Source organism: Bacillus rossius, chromosome 2, assembly GCF_032445375.1.
Source record: "Bacillus rossius redtenbacheri isolate Brsri chromosome 2, Brsri_v3, whole genome shotgun sequence".
NCBI classification, from domain to species: domain Eukaryota; kingdom Metazoa; phylum Arthropoda; class Insecta; order Phasmatodea; family Bacillidae; genus Bacillus; species Bacillus rossius.
The window spans coordinates 24,251,712-24,275,406 of record NC_086331.1 but is presented as its reverse complement, the minus strand read 5'-3'; the positions used below and the strand labels follow the sequence as shown (position 1 = coordinate 24,275,406).

General features: G+C 37.0%; 1 protein-coding gene across 1 annotated transcript in view; it reads left to right on the top strand.

The window, feature by feature from the left end:
- The window catches only part of LOC134529922 (toll-like receptor 13), a 40,720-nt gene extending 17,457 nt beyond the window's left edge, over nt 1–23,263 (top strand). The window contains exons 3-7 of the mRNA XM_063364477.1: nt 3,270–3,608; nt 6,853–7,092; nt 11,282–11,425; nt 16,163–16,433; nt 21,408–23,263. Of these exons, the coding sequence (XP_063220547.1) occupies nt 3,270–3,608; nt 6,853–7,092; nt 11,282–11,425; nt 16,163–16,433; nt 21,408–23,130 (2,717 nt within the window). The 3' untranslated portion in view covers nt 23,131–23,263. The remainder of the gene's footprint in view (nt 1–3,269; nt 3,609–6,852; nt 7,093–11,281; nt 11,426–16,162; nt 16,434–21,407) is intronic.
- Nucleotides 23,264–23,695: the final 432 nt, after the last annotated feature.

Genomic DNA, 23,695 nt, shown 5'->3' with positions numbered 1-23,695 from the left:
CATAAAAGTTAATGGGAAAAAAATTAAAAATTAATTTTAAGCTTTAGTTATCCTTTTCACTGGCCGAAAATCAAATCAAAGACAGAAATATATCGCGTCAATTATTATTTTAATAAGCGCTTTTTTAATGTATTTTGGAGTTTTGTTCCGAATTTTTAAGTCAATAAATTCAAATTTCCAAGATGGCGGTCATATCGACTAATATGAGGCTGGTATATGCTTTTAGGGTTTTGAACATGATATATTAAATACGTATTATTTGTCTACAGTTACATTTTTTGCATTGATCAAGTACCGAACCAAGGCCAGGAACCGATCGAATCAATCAGTATATCATTGAGTTTTTTTTGCAATAAATTTTGGAATTTTTCTTTAATTTATAACTAAATAACTACGAATTTCTAAGATGGCGTCCAAATTTCAAGATGGCGGGTGCCACAGTAATAATAAATGGTTGCTGCCCTCTAGCGGGTAAAAACGTAAATTAATATGTCGGCAGTCAACTCTAGAAGACGAAAATAAGATGGCCTCCAGCAGACGAAGACAAGATGGCTGACGTGACGTCATACTAGATAGTGATATATGTATACGTTGACATTAGTGGTGGGAAGTTAGTCTTTCGGCGGCTTCAGTGGAGGAAGGATTCGTCGCAGTTATTTTTATTTTTGCCCTCACCGGGTTCGAAATGAGAACATAAGTGGGCTTTTAAATAATAATTTATTGAAATTGGATTAATTAAATTTGTTCACGATTTCTTGAATTTTTCCCAATATTCTAGCATAAAAATTACGTATTTTCTTGATGGTAGACGTAACGTCATACTACTTGGCGATATATGTAGGCCTACCTTGGCATTAGTGGTGGGAGGTCAGTTAGTCGGTGGCTTACATGGAGGAAGGATCGGTCACTTTTTTGTTTTTTTGCCCTAACCAGGTTTGAACTGAGGACTGCGAGCTCCATGAAATAAGTGTATTTTAAAAATAATATATTTTTTAACTTAATTAATTTTTTATAAATTTTTAATTTTTATCCCATTAAAATCTGATAATAATTACAATTTTCAAGATAGTGACCGTGAGGTCATAATTAAATATGGCGGAGTGTTTTTATTTACATTTTTATTATTTTTATCAATGAATTTTAAATTTTTTTCGGATTTCCTAGCAAAAAATTACTTATTTTCAAGATGGCGGACGAAACGATAATTGCAGCGGTTAGGTCAACATTCAAGATGGCGGGTTTAATGTAAGAATTTATTATAATTTTTTAAATTTTTATTAAGAATAATGTTTTAATTTTTTATAATAAATTACATGTTTACTCTCGCTGGGAATCTAACTGAGGACCTAAATCGATTATGTAACTAAAAAATTGAAGAAAGAAATTTTTAAAATTTGTTTGGAAATTTTTTCGGAATTTTTGATCGAAAATTAAATAATTTGAATTTTATGGTCAAGGTCAAGGTCAAGTATTGACCTCGGTGTCTTAGGGGCGGCTTGCTTTTATAACTCTTAAGTCGCTTTTAGTAATTGGTGTTCTTTCTAAGCCAAAAGTCTTTTTGAGGTTTTGCGAATTCCGAATTTATGTATTTTCGAGGAATAAAACGGGAAATTTTCCCTCAAAAACAATTTTTCTCTCGAAATAGGGAAATTTTTAGAAATTTTGAGTCATTTTGAGGAATTTTTAGTCCAAGAACGCCGTCTTGATGTCACAATCCTAGATGGCGATCGGCACCTCCGGTACCAAGCCTTGTAGCCTGGGCCAGGAGGAACTATTATACACTACTATCATGGATAAACATTTTTTTACAGTCTTTGTACTATATTTTTTTGCACAATTTTTATTCATATAGTTGGTCTACTTGCATGCAATACAACATTTTTAAATGAATGTAGCGGGTAGTGTACTACTGAATTTATATCTTTAATCCATCCCGTACGCAGTACAGTACAATTAAAAGATTTAAAAAATAAAGTAAAATAAAATATACATTTTAAACCTGATTTAACTAGGTTCCACTACACTTTTATCACTAGCCCTACGTTATTCGGAAAAAGTCGAACTCTGGAATTACTTCTCTATCTTACTTTAATTTTAGTCAAGCGAGGATCAGTGATACAGGAATAATTATAATCTTTGAAGTTATTATCAAGCCTTAGATTTTTTAATGTGGCACATATATACAAAGTTATGACGACATTGGCCATCCAGGGGCTTTATTGGATGCTGCAGTTTTGTAACCCTTGCAGCTCATTCGTCCACTGAAGTGGGACAATGTGTGTCTCAATGATACACGGAGTTTATCAAGCCTTGAATTTGTGGGTTAAGTTGTATGTACATTATAGTCGACACCATACTCTATGACTATGAAATGAATACAATTTGATATAATTTTAAGTATTTTAATGTAACTAAGCACAATATTATTACTACATAAATTATACAAAACATACTTTAGTTAAAATATATATATATTAAGTATTGTTAAAGTATGACTGAAAGGGTTAAACAGCTACTGAAAAAAAAATGGTAATATAGGCTGGAAACTCTAATATAAAAGTTTCATCAATCGTTTTAGACAGAGCTGAGATTTCGTGTTACACGGAAGTTGCAGGGATACACAAAGACACAAAGGCCGAAATGTGACCGCACTGTTAAAAATTACAGTAAATTTACGGACATTTCAACGAAGAATGCACCCGGAATACACGAAGAGTTCTTCATAATTTAAGATTGGATCTTCGTAGTATCTTAGCCGTAATTCAACTTTCGAATTCAGTTTTTTTTTCCTCAGTATAGACAGTGTAAAAGCACACGTGATAGAAATAAGTGTGTTTTTGTTAGAGTCTTAGAAATGTCTTGTATATTTATTTGTACACGAAGTTTATTATGGTAAATATATGTTAGGATAAAGTAAAAGTTTGCACCCGTAAATTTACGAAGTTAACGACAAATTTACGGAGATCCACAGATAATTTGTAACCAGCGTTTTTCGTAAATTTAAGCTGAAAATGTTTAAAAGTGTGGGTGTGAAAGCATTTATCTTTTTTTTTAATTAGGGTAAAATACAAAGCGTATTATTGAAAATAATTTTTTTATCATGCAAAAATAAATGAATTTAATGTGTGTACAGTGTTTTGGTTTTAAATTTCACTAAATTAAATTTAAGTTTAAATAATAAATTTAGAGTAAGTATAAAACTTAAAAAAAATAGGCACATACAAAAAATACACTGAGTTGAATGTAAAATAAATTCGTTCTTTTTCAAGATGTGTCATCGGTATTTTGCAACAGCACCGACTCAGAAGACGTCGAGTACCTCAAGAACGCTCAACCGAACACAATTCTGCGCCTCAACTTGGAATTCCTCAGCGGAATGAGCTCGCGGCAGCTGGACGAGCTGAGCATCAGCTCGCTCGAGCTGAACGAGGGCAACCTGTCGTCACCTGCCGTCAGTGTGCTCGGGAGACTGGAGAAGCTCAGCACGCTCGTCTTGAGGGGACAATCGCTGATGACCCAAAATGTGACCGACGTGTTTCCGTACGCCAAGAATCTCACCACCCTCGTAGTGGATTTCACCCAAAATAACGACGACAACGGTTGGCACGGTAAGATTTCAGATTTATTTGCACCCAGCCATCGCCGCGTCTTGGTCGCATGGCCAGAATATTTAGATAGAAAAGTTGGACAACTATTGTTAGGGACACCTGTATTTCGCGAATACATTTCGTGTCAAGGTATGTCACAAAACACTGCAGCTTTTTCTTAGAGTAATGGCGAATCGTGTGCGTGCAGCAGTACAGTATCCACATTCCCATTGGCCCCGTCAAGTGCAGGAAAACACCTCTCACCGACCACAGCCAATAACTACAAGAAAAAAACTACGGTGTTTTGCGATGTACCTATACACGAAATGTATTCGCGAAATACAGGTGTCCCTAACTATTGTTTGTTAATATGTTCGCAAAAGTCAAAGTTGCATTACATTTTCACTGTAAACTAAATTTTATGGTTTTACTTTCAGGAGGAAGTTAAAACTAAATTATTGGCATCACTAACTCAAAAACATGTTTACCTGGTCATCCACCCAGTTACTCCCAAGTTGACGGAAACGCTAAATTAATTTAAAAAAAAAACGTTTTAACACCCACAGAGACCCAAGATTTTGAACGGGATTTATTTGTTAATCTTACAAGTTAATCTTCGGATTTTTTTAGTTATAAAATTAAATTTTGTTATTTATTTCTTTTAAAATTTACAAAGAAAATATGAATAATTTTTAGATTTTGGCTTTTTCTTATGATTACAACTTCGTAATCGTTTGAGATATCACAATAAAATGAAGACTAAATTAATCCTGGGAATATTATCTAATAACAATTATTTTCAAATTTGAAGTCAATATAATGAGCAGTTTTTGAGTAAGTAGTATCGTACAGAAAGATAAAAAAAATTTCAATCTAAATTAGATTATGGTGATTAATTTGCTAGCAGAAAGAAATTTTATGTGTACAATTGGAAAATTACAGTTACTTCAATTTTATTTATTTGTATTGATGATATTAGCTAATTTTGTTACCAAGCTGAACGACGGAATGTACTAGATCTTAGGGTCTCATCAACATCGAGACCATCAGAGAAGCGCGCGGCGAGGAACGATGAGTTGGAGCAGCGGCAGAACGCATTGCATGGTGAGGGAAACGGGAGCGCCCCGAGAAAACACACTCGCTCACGGCATCGTCCGCCACGGTACCCACTTGCGAACAACACAGTTTCGGCCATCCCAGGAATCGAACCGGCGTCGCCTTGTTGGGAGACGCGTGGGCTGACCTCTCAACTACTGGGAACATTTCTTATAATCAAGTGTTTGAGAATAATTTAAATATGATAGAGCGAGCATTCTGCGTTTATTTGTTTATTATATAAACTTCCCTAGGCATATAGAATATGGCTTTATTGAAGTCAAGAGTTCAACCAAGAAATTTCCGATGAAGCGTTCATCAAAAAAAATATTTAAAATACATTCACAACATATGATATACACACATAATATAAAAACATACATTCATACATGCATGAATACAGTCATACAAGCATATATACATACAAACAATATACAGTATGAATGCATACATAATACATACCGTTATGAGTTATTTAATGTGGGGGGAAACTACTGGGTTCGTAAGGGATAGCCCAACTAAGTTTTATTACAGTTTTATTGATTACTAATATTTACATCAACAATAAATATTATTACTTAAAAATAGCTAATCACCAATTACTCACACTTAAAAAATGTTTATTCTCAAGTCACTCAATGTTTGTCAAGTTCAGCATTTCGCACTCCTCACTGGAGCTAGGCTCAACAGTGGTTCGCCCCTTAACCTCGCGCCTGTGCACACACACACAGTCTCACGTCACTCGATCGCACTCGCGCAGTCCTGTCACTTTCCGTTGTGCCACTCTCGAGGGGGTCTCTCACGCTATTCGTAGATGTCGCACTTCCCTTCGCTCTTGGAACTCCGGAACTGGCGCGGGACTCACTCGGAATCCGCTCGGAACTCAGCGCTCACGCGGCACTCACAGTCACTGAACTCTCGCCGCACTCGCGGCACTCACCGGTCCTCACCGTCGCGAGACTCTATCGCCCCAAAACCTGTCGCGGAGGCCGGCTTCGCTGTTGAAATAGCCTGTGGCGCCCTTCTAGAACTGACGAGAGCAGGTGGGGCGAGTCGCGTCATCCCGCGCCGACCCGACACCCGAAGCGTCGAGAATAGCGTCGCTAATTCAAGCGGTGGCCAGCGGAATTCCCAAGGCCGCTCAGCGATAGATAATGGCGCCGAGCAGGACGACGCGCGGGGAGCGGAGGGGAGGGGGTAGCGACCTTATAATCCAGCCAGGCGCGCGTGGCATGCCTTACATAAGCAGGCAGCACGTGGCCAGCTCCGAACCTGGAATCGCGGTCTTGTCTCTGGCGTTCGTAACAATACATAGAAACACACACACGAATAATGGTGTAAAGTGATTTACAAGACTGGTGTACATCTTTGAAGTTAGAACAGAAAACAGTTTATTATTATTTTTTGCAAATAAGAAAGAAAGTATTAAAGATGGAACACTGAGAGCCTGGATAGTGTTCAATCGAACCAATTTCTATAATCACCACAAAACCTTGTCGTTGTCTTAAAATGATCTTTTTGTAAGAGTCAGAGATAGCAACATGTCAGGTGGGTTTTCTCTGGTTACTCCCATTTCCCCCTACCCATGATTCATTCCTTTGACGCTCCATTCTCATCTCATCCCCCAGTCGCCGTCTCTCAACGACCCCGAAGTACAAGACGTTGAAATTAACACACAGCGAGATCATAAAGCCGGATTAAGAGCGAGGGGCTGGTGAAGCCAAAAAAGGTAAGGCGACACAGGTGACTACGCCATATTGAAAACACCCGTTAGCTTTTTTGTCCACAATAAATAGAGACCGGAAAAATTCGCGGATTTCTTTCGAGACAGGCTGGAATCCAAACTCTATTAGCTTAATGCTGCGTCAGTGATTGGACCGCAATTTACCTGAATGAATCTGAGCCAATGGCAAACACTCAACAAAAGAAGTATCGAATCATAAGAATCGCAGTAAACAGGTGTCCCGAGTCGGTAGCCAATGACCAGGTGATAGTTGCCCGAGTACATAGAGAATCGTGGAGTCTATCCTAGTGGTCATTGAAACCGACGAATTTTTTTTACAGTCCCTAACAATAAAACACTGAGTGGATGCCGTGACCGCCATAACAGACGGATAAATAGTCCGGTGCGGTTTGTTTGGCCTGACTCGCTCCATGTTCGGCTGGACAGGCTTGTCTCAGGGACAGCACGGAGACATGGGCGGACTGGGGAGTTCCGAGCACCAGGAAGAGCCGCCGGATCCACTGCACCAGGATCAGAAAGAGGACGGGCCGGACTCACACAAACCACCAGAGCCAGATGGTCCTGATGGCCCAGACGGACATCTAGAATCGAGAAATCCAAATCGGCTTGGAGTAAAGCAGAAAGTAGAAGGGGCATCACAAGTATTTTCGATGAGTGGGAATGAAGGTAAAACTGTCTATGTACTACATTGTTTTTTACTTTTAGAATTAATATTGCTGCCATTTATAGCATTTTTTTAAAGGCCTATTCAATATTTCAAAGTCCATAGCCAAAATATTATAAACAGTAAATACATAGTATCACTTGAGATTTAAACTTCTTGATAAGGATAAATGTTTCAATGAATCAAAGTAATGTTCACAAATATTGCGAAACTCCACGGAAAACAAAACAATTTACTAATCAACTTCTCTTGATTATTGCCCTACATTCTGGTAGTACTTATTACTGTTGAATTTCGAAAATGTAAATTTAAAAACGAAATGATTATATAATTTATAGCATTTTCGTGCCTGAACCTATTATGTAACTTTTATTTTTTCAGAAGGAACGACTAAGTTCAAGTAAATATTTGAGACATTTGATGATTTTTCTTTTAGTTCAATTTAGAATATAAAATTGTTTAACTAACAAGTCTTATACGAAATAAAATTCTTCTAGTGTGACGGCACCAGTATATTTTAAAATTATGTGTTTTGTAAAAGAATTGTAAGCCAGTGAAAATAAATTGCATATAAATTCTTACAATTAAAAATACTTTTATAATGTAGTCTTCAAGAATAATTAGAATCTAGTAAATATCGTACATATTTTAAATAAATATTGAAAACCCTTCAAAAGTGTAGTATTAAAAATAACGATAACATTTTCCGACACTATATGGTCGTCGGTGGCTGTGTAAGCAAGCTTGCAGTACTTAATAATCGTTTGGTAAGGAGTCACTATGTTTATCGACGAGTTGATGGAAGAATTTTTTTTTATGTGTTCTCATCAGTACCGTGATTTCAGATATGCATTTTCAAGCGTTATTTAATATTTATATATTGAATATTTATTTGGTATTTTAAACTTTTTAATTTTTGCTATATTAAGTATACTTTATTTAATTAAATATAGCATGATTCTGTACGGAATGTAAAGGGACGAGAATATATATCTTTTTGATAAGTATGATTTTTTTTCTATTTTTCTAAATATTTATTTTAAAAAAATAACTTTTGTAGAATATAAGTATTTGAATATTGCCAATATGTCATCCAAGATAGTGGATTTTTAGGTTACACGAAGAAAGCCGAATTCTAGTTAAGGAACTATATGAACTAGTTTATTCCTACACATTAGTGACTAGGCTATTAAGAAAACTTTCCTGTTTCCCAGGTTCATTTGTGGGGGCGGGGAAACTCGTTGAAATATTTCTTACCATAAATTAAATGTTTAGAAAACTTGTTCAAAACTTGTTCAAACCAGTCACCCCTAATAGGTCGTTGTTATTCTTATGCAACCTAAACACATACAGGGAGTTATAATGATGTCTGGAAATTGCGCTGTTTCTTATGGTCAAAAAAAATCATATAAATATCGCAAGCTTGCAAAGGCTTAACGAAATGAAAAGTACTTTTAGTTGTAAATACTTGCAGGAATAAAAAAAAAACTAAACGCAAAGTAATAATTATATTATATTTCCGTAATACTGTGTGTAGCTCCAAGCAGTCTTTTTTGTAATGTCGCAGAGATTAAAGTGATGAAATTCCAACATTTTTCTAAGCGAAAACTTAATCCGTTGTATTACATTACGATCATCAGTGAAATTTTCCGGAAAAGAAAAAAATACATAAATAAGGATAGCTGGGTTCGTGATCTGCACGAGAGTTGGTTAGTGACTCTCACGCATGCTTCAACGTGGCGTAGCGACTGACGTGGGCTCGATATCAGCGGCCTGGCTAAAACTCACGAGCACCGAATAGGTTACCAAATAGTTCGGAACCCAATTTCAATACCAGAGTTCCCGTCGCCATAAGACTGTGTGACGCTAAAACTTGTCGGACAAACGAAAGGTATTACTATTTGCCAACATTTTCTGTTTCGAATTTGGTTGCGATAGAAATGAACGATGGGAATTGAGACAAAAAAAAACACAGAAACCAACAATAATTAAGCCTGTCGTAACAATATAATTAGGAATGTCGCTCAATCTTGCCTGTGTTTAGGTTATGTTTTGTTTTGAAATTTTAACTGGGCTGGTGGTAAATTATTTTAAATTGTTATTAGACTTCGATATTAAGTTTATTTTTGCTTTAATTTGTTTCAAAATAAGCAAAAGTATTTCCCTTCTCCCTGAAAACCGTTCCTGATTATTTAAAAATCTTAAATTTGTTCAGAGACAAATTATAAACATTTAAATCACAGTATTACTTGAGGGGGGGGGGGGTGATCAGTTTTGTTGTCTAAATTTTATAGAGAATAACGTATGTGATAAGTATTATAACTATTTTAACTGGTTGTGATTGTTATTTTGGAACACGAAGTGTAATGCGATATTAACTAATGATATGCTAATTATTGAAAGTTAATACAGACGAAAAAATTGCAGAATATTCACACAGACTGCTCAGAAGACGCATATGAAACACTCCATCGCCATGTTTGAAACTTTTATGCATGTATTTTACAATAAAAACTAAAGTTATAATAAGAATGTATGATAAACTTTTGCTGGTTTTGTTTTACTTCATATATGAATTTCTGCAATAAAAGAAATTTGAAGTAAGGAGTTTTAAACTTTCGGGGTGTCGAGATCACCTCCTCCTTTCTGTCAAATTTTGAACAGGCAAAAATACAAAATTATATATATACAGGATGTCCGTGAAAGACCGCACGTTTTTTTTTTGGATCAGATAGAGAATAAATTTCTGAGACAGGAAGTATTTACCGATTTTTGATCTGACCCATAGGTGATTAGTAATTAATGAAAATGGTTAACCAATGATGAACGCACACACACACACCTACACACATGCTCGCTTACTGCTGTTTGCCCCCATATACTCTTGGCGCGCCGTGTAAGCAGTAGTACCTCGCGCTTCTTTCTCTCTCTCTCTCTCTCTCTCTCTCTCTCTCTCTCTCTCTCCCGGTAAGCACAGTCCCCACACTCTTCTTTTTTCTCTTAGAGCGCGCTCATCATTGGTTAACTATTTTAATTAATTACTAATCACCTATGGGTAGAGACCGGAAAAATTCGCGGATTCATTTCATGTTGTGCTAGAATCCAAACACATATACTTACCTATTGATACTGTTATTGGCTCAGATTTTAGATAAAGGAATTTTAGCTAATGAACAACCTTCAACCAAGGAGTATCGAATGGGAAGCATCCCAGTTGACAAGTCTCACAAGCCAGTAGCCAATGAGCGTGTGGTATTTGCCCGAGTATGTATGGGATCGTGGAGTCTATCCTAGAGGTCATTGAAACCGCGAATTTTTCCAGTCCCTACCTATGGGTCAGATCAAAAATCGGCAAACATTTCCTCTCTCAGAAATTTATTCCCTATCTGATCCAAAAAAAAGTGCGGTATTTCACGGACACCCTATATATATATATATATATATATATATATAAATTTGCTGTCAAGTTCTGACTATTGAATATTAAAGAAACATCAATAGTTGTCACCTATGAGACAGGGGTGTAACATGTGGGACCTTTACAACTTAAATAATCTGGAGTGAGAAACAAAATTAAAGCTATAAAAACTTTTTTTTTTCTGTTTGCAACCATTTCGGAAAAAGGTTTGTTCGATGAACAAAACAATATTGAGCAGTTATTCCGTTACAGTCCTGATAATTTGCTAGTGGTTGCACGACGAGACTGCAGTTCAACTATCAGAGACTCAGTTTTATTTTATTTTCTGTTCTGATTATCAGGAGATGCAGTTAGGAGTGCTACGCCATTTGTTATGATGTTTTGCTGCACGAACCATGAAATCACATACAGTAAATATCAGCCAGTTTCTGAGAATCACACAACTGTAGTTGACTAACACCAATCCTATTTCATACTAATGAGAGTGGCTCTGAGCGCTCTCTAAATGTGGGTATCCAGTTGGATTCCGTCTTTCTGGCCATTGCCTCGAGACATGATGAAGTTCAAGCTTAACTTTGGCTTAACTAAAGACCCCACCTTGCATGTTAAGAAGGCACGAATTATTTCTGTGGATGTATGGCAACTTATGTTTGTATACATTTTACCTTTTGTTTCCCTTCCGGCGAGCATGTTAGGAAATAATGAATTTTGACTGCAAATTTATGGCAACATTTGTTTTTATAGTTTATACAATTTTTTTCCCCCTTTTGCAGGAAAATCCAGGAGTTTGCCTCACCTCCGAGTGTTGGCTGTAGTGTCTGGATATGTCACTCAACAGAGTGTCTCGTGGATGACCGACTCACCGATTAAATACTTATATTTCCGCAACTCCGTCATTTACACCAAGAGCTTTGGAGGTAATTATATTATGTATTTATTCATTACATACCGAGGACACATTTTTTTACGGTAGAAACCATAATGCTAAGGAACAAGTCAGTTTTACATTGAACGACTGTAGGATTTAAAAATTACTCAGGAAAAAAAATACTCTTACGAGTGGGCAAACTGATCCGTAAAGGATACCACAGTTAATAAAATACAGAATTACTCATTAATAGAGTCCCGGAAATTTCGCGGAATCCTCTGGCCTCAGGATAGAATTCAAAGTTATAGGTGTGCTCGACCCATGTTTACTTTCCCATTGGTTGATTTCTTAGCGAGAACATTTTTATCCTTGTGATTTGGCACTACCTGATTCGCTTACTTCTCTCCTAGCTGGACATCGTTGGCTCACGGTCGTAGAAGGGCGTGTCCAGATAACTGCGGTCCAATCATGAACACAGTGCGACAGTGTGGAGGTTTGCATTCTAGCTTGCGACTAAATGAATGCGCGAAATTTCCGTGGCTCTACTTATTAGTAGAGACCTGACAAATTCGCGGGTTCATTTCGTGTTATGCTAAAATTCAAATAATTATACCTTAGTGCGGCTTCTGCCATTGGTTCACTGTTAATCTGGAGGACTGAGGGCCAATTAGAGACCCTCCCTCATAGAAGTGTCGAATCACAGGTTACCCAGTCGAGACGACTCACATGTCAGCAGCCAATGAACAGTTGGCATTTGCCCGAGTGTGTAGAGGATATTGGAGTCTATCCTGAAGTTCACTGAACCCGCGAATTTTTACGGTCTCTAATTATTAGTTAATATTTCACTATCCATTAAATTATAACAATCCAATTGTCTGTCCACAAATTGATCACAGCTTCGTAAGTCCAATTTTTTACTCTTCCCACTGGAACTCGGCTCGACAGTGGCTTTCTCTACTGTTCTCTTTCCACGCACATCGGTCCCAACATACTGCTTCGCACTACTCACACGTCCGCTGCACACACAACACTGTCCCTGATGCACGGGTCCTCGATGATCCGATCTTCGCACACGAAGGCCATCCATCGCTCGTCACCCGCTACCGCTCGCCAAGGGGTCACGCCACTCCCTTATCTCTCCGAGGATTCGCTGGTATCGCCGGGGTTTGCCACCAGCCTCTGTCACTTTCACACTATTCCGCTGTTCGGTATCCGTCACATAAATAACAGCGAAGTCCCGCCTTGGGAAGGTCTCGTAGCCCTCCAAAGTTTCGCGTCATCAGAATCCCCAATTTAACACTCGAAGCTGCGAGAACAATGGCGTCCTATTTGCGCCACTTCGCGGCGGTGCTCTGGGGGTCCTTGTTATCGACCAATAAGGAGGGACCTGAAAAATTCGCGGTTTCGATGACCTCCAGGATAGTCTGCACAGTCATCTGTACACTCGGGCAAATAACGCCAGTTCGTTGGCTGCTGACTTGTGAGTCGTCTCAACTGGTTTGCCCGTGATTCGTCACTTCTTTGGTTGAGGGTTTCTCATTGGCCCGGAGTCGCCCAGACGAACAATGAGCCAATAGCAAGAGCTGCTGAATTTCAGACTATCGCTTGATGAATCTGCGAATTTTATATATATATTAATAATTACAATGCTTATTGCATTGGTAGAGACCGGAAAAATTCGCAGATTCATCAAGCGATATATATATATTTGTATATATGTATGCAAGTTGAATATAGCCGGGAGTGACAAGAAGCCTCGAAATAATCGTTAGGAACTGGAAAAATCCGCAGTTTCAGTGACCTCTAGGTTATTATGTATAAAAAATTAATCCATAATACATGTACAAATATCTTCAGTAATTACTGTTACCACTCAGGAAACTATAATGGACGCGAAACTTAATTCAGATAAAGTGTTGTAGTAGTCCTACCGGCCGCTGCGCGCTACTGCCTCGCACTTGCGCAAGCCCTGCCATCTCGTGACTGTTGGCCAACTACTTGAATAACGCCCCAAAATCACGAAAGTATTTCTTCATATGGAAGCGACTTCTATCCAATCAAAGAAATTGAAAAATTACATAATGTAAGTAGTGATCCAGATACATAATAACTAAGTGGGAATGTAAAGACGTTCTTTCCATAATAATATTATAACGAAGATTTTATTCAAGTAAATTGAAAAATAACCCAACTTTCAAAATACATATTCATAAATTATTCACCTGTTTCAGATATCAAAAGTTTCAATAATAACTCAGCGTGTGTATTTTGTTCCAGTCGTGGAATTCGATGAAAATTTTCTCCGCAAGAATTCGGGGTGTTCCTCTATAAAATAAAGCAACATTTTAATTTGCCTCTCACTCACACGAGATCGCCGAGCAGCCATTATTTCAATAATACAATGACCGACCACGTGCAAACAACGCTAAACATTTCACTTCAAATATCCCGTAAAAATAATTTAAGAAATAAACATTTTTCGCTTGCTCAGGCACTTTTAAAATTACTTAAGATTTTTTAAAATACTTTTATCAACATTGAAATATCTGGAAAGTATATTGTCTTATAAACTCTGTGTTTTTATTTATAAATTTGTTAGAAATATGAAGTGTTTTTTTGTTGTTATGTTGCAGTTTTCAAATCTCATCTTCGCTGTCTGAAAAATTGTAGAGGGGGAAATCGTAACCCGAACTTTGCCGAGATAGTTAGTCCTCGTAACGATACCGCGCTTAGGATAGCAATTTCAGTACCTTTCGATTACGATCGTTCGGAACCGTGTGTTGCCGATCGGCCAAAGAGCTATATGTCGGAATCGATATCGAAATGTTCCGATAGAAAACGCTGGAAACTTAGAATAAACTCCCAGAGGCGATGATGCGAGGAATGAAGCATTGACGGAATGACGGGAGTGCTTTGAGAAATCCCGTCAATTCACAGAAACGTCCACCACATTTCCCACTTTACCGCACACACGCTGGTAATCGAATTAGGATCGCCTTTGGTGGGAGGCGAGTGGTGTTACCACTCAAAAGCCTTGGCCCCTTCTGTGAGCAGTCACGAATTACACTCTCTGCACTCCCTCGCCCACGTTTTGGTCTTCGAAGCATAAACAAATTTTTACGTTTCGATGTTTTAAACTATAAGTTCTCATTCAAGTGTATTAAATAAATAATAACTATTTACAAAAAAAATTAAATCAATCGATATTATGTAAACGTTAAATAGGTAGAGACTGGAAAAATTCGCGTTTTCAATTACCTCTAGGATAGACTCCACAACCCCCTACACACTCAGGCAAATGCCACCTGCTCATTGGCTATCGACTCGTGACACATGTCAACTGGGACGCTTGCGATTCGATAATTTTGGGTTGAAGGTTTTCCATTGGCTCAAAGTCCTCCAGAAAAACTGTAAGCCAATCACAGAAGCAATATAAAGGTACAGTTGTTTGGATTCTAGCATAACGCGAAATGAATCCGCGAATTTTTCCGGTCTCTAGAAATAGGTAACGAATGCCCTCAAATAACTTTTGGTTGTAAAACTTATATTTTTTCTGATGCCGTGAGATGAAATCTTTTATGAATGATTGGTGTTAACTTTTTGTGAATGTAGTATTTCAGAGTGCTAAAAGACGTCTTAAAATTTACTGTAGAATTTTAAATAATTGCATTTAGAATTTGTTCGCGCAAATCGTATTTCTATCCATAAACCTATCGGTAAAGACCCGGAAATTTCGCGGATTATTTTGGTCACCAGTTAGACTGCAATCATCTATATCTTAGCATTCATTTGGCTATGGGTTCACAATTGTAACGCCACTCATCTCTATGACTGTGAGCCAGTCAAGTACCAGTTAGCAGTAGAGAGACTAAATTACATCGATCAACTCAAAAGAAGGGGGGAAGTTCTACCTAATAAATTAGCCAATAGGTAGAGACCTGCAAAATTCGCTGATTCATTCGGTGATAGGCTAGAATTCAAACACATATACCTCTTAGATAATTTTTATATTGGCTTACTGTTCATCTGGATAAATCTCAACCAGTTATAAACCCTCAACCAAAGAAGGATCGAATCACAGACAAACCAGCTGAGACGACTTACAAGTCGGCAGCCAATGAATAGAGACCTGCAAAATTCGCGGTTTCGATGGCCTTCAGTATAGACTGCACATACCCCTGTACACTCGGGCAAATAACGCAAGTTCGTTGGCTGCCGACTTGTAAGTCGTCTCAGCTGGTTTGTCTGTGATTCGATCCTTCTTTGGTTGAGGGTTTATAACTGGTTGAGATTCGTCCAGATGAACAGTAAGCCAATAGCAAAATTATCTAAGAGGTATATGTATTTGAATTCTAGCCTATCACCGAATGAATCCGCGAATTTTGCAGGTCTCTACCAATGAACTTGCGTTATTTGTCCGAGTGTACAGGGGTATGTGCAGTCTATCCTGAAGGCCATCTAAACCGCGAATTTTGCAGGTCTCTACAAATAGGGAAGCATTTGATGATACAGTATACATAGGACTTTGAATTTTAACCTGACTCTAAATAAATCCGCAAAATTTCCGAGCCTCTACCTATCGGGCTCATGAAAGTTTACAACTAACTAAATTTGTGTTTAATTGCTTGTTATACCTCTCGCAAAAAACTGTGTATACGTTTAGTTAAAACATTTTTGCTGGGGAACACAAACATTGTTTTGAACTGCATTAACGTATTCTTAATATTTGGAGGTACATGGGTCATATTTTTGTTTCATTTGAAATATGTTGTTGATGTGTTTCCAGAAATATTCTCACGGCTTCGTGATTCCATAGAGTTTCTAGATATTCATGATTCCACTATGCACTACGACGACGAACGTCCAAATGAAGAGGAAAGTCAGTGCGCAATCGAATATCTGCTTCAGGCGCTCAAAGGTTCTAACAATCGAACAATCCTGAGAGGACTGTCTGCGGCGGGAGTCGGCTTTAAGGCTGTTCCGTACAACGCACTAGAAGCAGTAAAGGAGACACTTCAGTACCTCTCTCTCTATAAAAATGACTTCAGCTTTATTGGGTAAGTCGTGATTATTTTTTCTTAAAAACCTGTTGCATACTATTCAAAATAATTTAAGCCTATGCATCATTAGTAGGGGCATGCAGATTTCGCGAAAAGATTTCGAGACTAGATGAAAGTTAAAACACTATAGCATTGTCTGTGTTTCGTGATAGGGTGAGTTTCTCCCAGGTACATATCGATTGTAACAACACCAATCACATTGAGTCAGTGCGGAAATAAACGCGCCCTGTGTGGCTCGGTCAGATAAGTAGAGACCGGAAAAATTCGCGAATTCATTTCGCGATAGGCTAAAATACAAAGTTATACCTCAGTGCCGCCTCTGCTATTGGCTCACAACTCACAGGGCCAATGAGAAACACCTGACCAAAGCTTTATCGAATCACAGGCTGCTACAATGGGACGTCTCACAAGACAGCAGCCAATGAGTACGTGACATTAGACCGAGTGTACGTAGAACTATGGATTTCATCCTAGAGGTCATTGAACCCGCGAATTTTTCCGGTCCCTACAGATAAGCCAACGACATCTCTCGCAGACGGCCGCCAATCACAAGGAAGAAACCACAGGTGCGGGTATACCTTGTTGCAGACTAATAAGTGTTCAGATCTTTTCGCGAAAAATGCCTGCCCCTAATCATTAGTAAAATTTAATGAACAACTGTTGCATCATAGTTATACGTGATAGGCCAAAACATATGCGGTTTTTTCCCTTCCAAACAAGTTCAAATATTCCATTTTCATAGAATTTTCCTATAAATTTGTTGAAAATATTCTTAAGGAATTAAGGAATATCTTAAAATTTGAATCAGTTTAAATAGAAACGAAACCTAACGTTTTTTTTTAAAAAATAGTACATATCTCACGAGTAATTTTTTTCTGGTATAATCAGTGCTTTTAAATAAACACTTTATAGCCTACTGTTGCAATAGTTTGGTGGATTAGCAAATGGAATGAGTAGGTTTGAGAATTTTATATAAGGTATTAAGGTGAGTGTGAGGAAATTAATAATGTTTATTATCTCTTCGAATTTAGTCTGTATTACTTGTGGCTTATTACAGTCCACTTACAATTATTGTTTTTTCGTGTATGAAAGGAAATACACTTGCTTACTTTTGCAAATATTCGCTGCACCATGGTGGCCAATGTGTGAGACCCGTAAAATTCGCGGGTTCATTTAGTGTTATGCTAAAATTCAAATAATTATACCTTAGTTTTGCTTCTGTCATTGGTTCACTGTTAATATGGAGGACTGAGGGCCAATTAGAGACCCTCACTCATAGAAGTGTCGAATCACAGGCCACCCAGTCGAGACGACTCACAAGTCAGCAGCCAATGAACAGTTGACATTTGCCCGAGTGTGTAGAGGATATTGGAGTCTATCCTGGAGGTCATTGAACCCGCGAATTTTACGGGTCTCTACCATTGTGGCGTCACAAGGAGGAAACTCAATTTCACGTTACCTGCATAAAATGTTTAGGGATTTTGTTGAAAGTAAAAATCAAAAACACGTGGATAGTCGACATTGCACCAAATAGAAAAATCTGAGATGGTTCATAAACTTTTGACATTTAAAAAAAAAATTAAATTTTCACCGTTAAGACTGTGTTTATAAAATTATTTGAAACTTTACTGCTTGCAAATAATTTAGGTTAGTTACACAACACGAATAATTTTTGTGTTTTCGCACAATTATGTTACGAAAATCTATAATTTCAGTGTAAAAAAACAGTAAAAAATGTAGGCTAAAATTTATCTGTTGGTATTGGCGTATTAATAATAGACTCATAGAACTCAGAGACATTAGAATCAAATTTGAAAATGAATTCAAGCCATGCGGTTATGCACAGAGGCTTAAGGGACGGGACCTCTTGGATTTCAGCGTGTTTCAAATGGCAAACAGATACACACAGTACGTAACCCGAATGCATTAATGTATACATGCATGTGTGTGCGTGCGTGTGTGTGGGTGTTTGCTGCCACACGCGTGTCCGCCATCTTAACGACTTCAGCTCGTGTGTATGCAGAAACGCTCATGCGCGCTGGACTTGAAACTGATCAATTAGAGAAGCCTAAGATGTCCATCAAGTTATGTCCCTGCCCGAACACGCCCGAATATTCACCTTCGGCCAACCTCGAGATTTGTTTTATTTTTGCGCAGGAAAAATGAATTCACATATATAAAAAGTGGTCGGTTAGGTTAGCTCCATTAAAACACTTTAAAACACTATGGACGGTTAGTTAGGTTAGTAAAGCTACATTAAAATAAACAGAGAAATATAAATATATATATAAATATACCCGAGGTTGACTGAAGGTGAATATTCGGGCGTGTTCGGGCAGGGACAGAACTTGATGTATATCTTAGGCTTCCCGATAAATTCCCCGTTGCATAGTGCACGCGAATTTCGTTACATGCTAAAATTTCACTCTAACGAGCCTACAGAAGAATATATTTTGTTTCCCGCCGTTTTATTTTTCGTTATGAATCCTTGATATCGATTATAGTCAACAGATGTAACACGTGTTTGTAGGCACGGCAGATGGTGGTCATATTTAGAGCCACGGAAATTTCGCGGATTCATTTAGTCGCAAGCTAGAATGCATACCTCCACACTGTCGCACTGTGTTCATGATTGGACCGCAGTTATCTGGACACGCCCCTCTACGACCGTGAGCCAACGATGTCCAGCTAGGAGAGAAGAAAGCTAATCAGGTAGTGCCAAATAACAAGGATAAAAATGTTCTCGCTAAGAAATCAACCAATGGGAAAGTAAACATGGGTCGAGCACACCTATTACTTTGAATTCTATCCTGAGGCCAGAGGAATCCGCGAAATTTCCGGGACTCTAGTCATATTCACTATAAAGGACATGTTAACCACCTGGGATGGCATTGGTGTCAACTGCCGAACCTACCACTTTGACAAATTCTCCAGAACATTGCTATAACATTTTTGATCAACGTTAATCAGAATATTTACCCCACAGAGAAATTACTTTCGCTTCTCCGTGGTGTAGGTAAATGTTTAATTAATGAACGATGAGTTAATGAAGTACGAATAAAAAAAGTGTGCAAGTGTTTCAGTACTTGCCAGTTATGAGTAACCTTAGTAAATAGAAAATGCATGTGTTCTCATGTTCCAAATAAACTGATGATATGTTTTACTTACGTTAAGGCGTCTCTTGCGTAGTTTATAAACCCGGCCTTAGATAAACCACATGGCAATGCGTCATACTGTTCAATACCGAGCGCGATAAATATTCGCTTATCAAGTACGCACATTCTCCAGCCGTCGCTAGAACTTTTATTGTCACTATCACTTGCCGATTTTTAAACTATTAGAAACGGCACCGATTAAAGCGAAAATGACTTGAAAAAAATAATAAAACCCCGGCTTTGTATCTGATATTCCACAAGGAATTTTATTAAAATACTGCCCATCTTGTTAAAATTCATTAAACAGTTAAAACTACAAGTATGCGCACATGTTAGATGACTATAATTTATAATAAATTATTGAAGTATAGTTGTAATATTATATAGGTTTATTTGGTAATATCTATGCGAATTCATAAACATTTATTTCCTAAAAATCGTAGTTAATTTCATTTTAAGTAGAAATAAAGGATATAGGTCTGCCTGGTATGAAATAATAAATCCAATGTACTGGGCTATGTATTTAATGATAGTATTGCAATAAAATAAACTAAATCAAATGTATTAATATACATTTACTTAAATCATAATTTGTATAATCCAAAAATATGTTACTAAAAAAATGATCTTCCAATGACAAGGTTTGAACCACGTCAGAAGTTACCCTTTACACATATAATCCACGCTTTCTCCAACTGCGTTACCGGAACCACTAAAATTTGAGAAGGAGACTATGCATAATCAACGGTGTAGTGTCAGGTTTCTTATGTATTTTACAACTTGGGCTTACTTTTTATTATGACAATTTTAGTTTATTAAATATATTTCAGGGTAGTTTTACTATCATAAAGTTTCATTTGGTGCACCAACATCTACGTTTGTTATGTACCATAATGTTTACGAAAGTCATTATATACGGGTTAATTTTGTTATACGTGGGTCCGCCATCTTTGTGTCTCTTTTACGTTCGTCAACTTCCGTTCCATTTCCACGAAATCACTCCTACCAAATGCCGTATACCGAGAGCTAAGATGTTTACACATCAAAATTTTAGAATAAAGAATGAATGAAGAACAAATTGAGAATGAAAATCATAAATAATATTAACAAATAAGGAATTAATGTTAATTAAAAAATAATCAATAAATATAAAAACAATGATAATTGAATGAATGAAGAATGAATTAAATATAGCTATAGGTCTCGTCAACATCGGAGTCATTGGAGTCATTGGAGACGATAAGCGGTGAAGTGATATGGATAAAATGGCACACAGCAACGTCCGCCACGCTTCGCCCAGTAGCGGACTCCGGGCGAGACCCTGCGGCGGATCGAACCCGGATCGCCTTAGCGGGAGGCGAGTGATCTGACCGCTCGACCAGCGTGCCGTACACTTCCAAGTTTGATCAAAACAAATATCTGATTAAAATCTAGTCACATGCCCCAAATTATATATATGTGTATATATATATATATATATATAAATATAAATATGAAGCAATTCCAATTTCAGTAGTTACAATATACTGTTAGGTTTTAACGATTAAAAAAACTGTCTTGAACACTTACATACATTTAAATTGGGGTTTGACTTATGGTACCCTAATATTTAAAAAAAAAAGTATTTCAAACCCGAATGATTTTCAGGATAGGCGGTGGAGGTCAAATTTCCACAAGATTTAACATAATAACTTATTTGGCATATAGATATTCCCAACATGCTATTTGTGCTCTCAACTGTTCCAATATTTTTATTTTATTTACGCTGTAAGTTTATGTAGAGGTAAGTGACTTTAAACATTTGTTTGTTTTTCAGGGCCAGACCGAATAATGAAAGTATTGATGATGTACTTCTCGGTGGTGAACCTCAACCAACCTTCCCAAAAATGCCACAACTCTTGGAACTAGATCTACGGGATTGCAAGATACAATCACTCGACGATAAAGTGTTCACCGGCATGCCAAAACTGACAGTGCTTCTGCTGGCACGCAATCACCTCATCAGTTTGCAAGCTGACAGTTTCAGCGGTCTTACGGCACTCAAGATTTTGGATTTAAGTGCTAGCGAGTTTAGTGGTATCCTGGCAGGTTTTCGGGATGTTAACTTTACAAATGTTCCCAATTTAGAAATACTAGACGTTTCACAAACGAAGCTTCCTAATTACTTTGAATTCAGTGGAGAACTACCGAGTCTCAAAATACTTTCCTTGTGCTCCTCGTTTGAAAATTTTGACAAGGCTAATTCTAGAATGTTTGAGAGTATGAAAAAATTAGAATTACTTAACCTAAGTGGAAACAAATTTCAAGATGGTGTAGTACATAACTATATATTTTCTGGTCTAAAATCACTTAGAGAGCTGTATCTAGCTAAATGTTCACTAGATGATGGCCAGAAAAACTTTTCGTTTTTGGAGATTCAGCATTTCCGAAATCTAAGCTCTTTAAGTGTACTTGATTTGTCTTATAACTCGATTTCATTTATTCACACCACTTATTTTTCTGTTTTTAAGAAATTGAAGTTTATTAATCTAATGAATAATAATATAGGAGGTTGGGAAATTCCTGTTTTTTCAGACCTAACGAACTTAAATGAAATAATTTTGGACAATAACTTACTCACTTCAGTAACAAATGCCATGTTAAAAGATTTTAGTAATTTGCGGAAACTTTCCATTCTTGGAAATCAATTCAAGTGCGGATGTGATACACTAGAAATGGTTAGGTTGGTAAATACGAAAATAGCTAATAACATTACATTTTTAAATGGTTGGCTAGATAATCTGAATGTGTGTGCAGATGAAAACAAATCAGCACATGTGCCATTTAAAAAATATGTCACTAACGATTGTAGTGGAACAAAAATACCTCTAACCAAATTAAATGTTAATTATCCGCACACCTTTGTTATTTACTTCTCCATAACACTAACTATATTGTCAATAACTTTAATGTCAATAACATATTACAAGTGGAACGATATTAAATTTTTTTTTCTTATCATCAAAAATGCAACTGTTCTTAGTTTTTTTAACAACGAAATTGATTCAAAGCAAAAGTGCAGACTTTATAATTATGATGTATTTATTTCGTACAGTGACCCAAATAGGGACTGGGTGTTGGACGAGCTATTACCAAACTTGGAAAACACATCAAATTTAAAGGTTTGCTTACATGAACGTGATTTTCAAGTCGGTCTCAGTATACTAGAAAATATAATTTCTTGCATGGATCAAAGCAGGTGCATAATTCTCATCATATCGCTGTCATTTATTAAGAGTAATTGGTGTCAGTTTGAATTACACCTTGCACAACATAGGTTGCTTGAGACGAAGAGAGAACAACTGATACTAGTACTCCTTGAAGACATACCACGATCAAAAAGGTCCAAAATGCTGAATTACATTATGAAAACCAAAACTTACATAGTTTGGCCTGCATGTACAGAAGACCAGGAAGCACGGAAACGTTTTTGGAGAAGAATGCATCAAGCTGTTATTATTCATAAAAGTAAGAATGATAAGACTTTTTCGTTTGCGTAAATATTTTACACGGTCTAAGATATATTGTTGTCTGCTGTCGAAATCAAAATTTTATTGTATAAGTAAAGAGTAATTAGTGTATATTTACTAAGTCATGTTAAAAGTTCTTGAAATTAAAAGTTTGATTTTGTAACAATAATTTTATACTTTTCCTTATCTTATGGTTAACTGATATTTCTGAAAGTGGTGTTCTAGAAAGCATTTTGTAATCATGCAAATTCTTGACTGCAATTTAAACTCAAGAAACAGAAAATTCGTCAAAATTTAGTTATTTTTTACATTCCTTAAATATTATGTCAATAAGATGCTCTCTTTTAATTCTGACAAGATATAAAAACACGATGTAGGTTATTAGGCATTCTTATGCGTTTTATATTATTACTTCCATAAGCAGTATATAATAGGGGCATACTGGGACAGGCTTTAGGCTGTAGTAGTGGGGCCTATGTCCGGCCATCTTGGATGATCTTGACCTTTGACCTTGGCATTTAAAATTTGCCCAAAATGACTCACAATTTGCCAAAATTTGCCCAAAACACACCAAAATCCGCCAAATTTTACATTT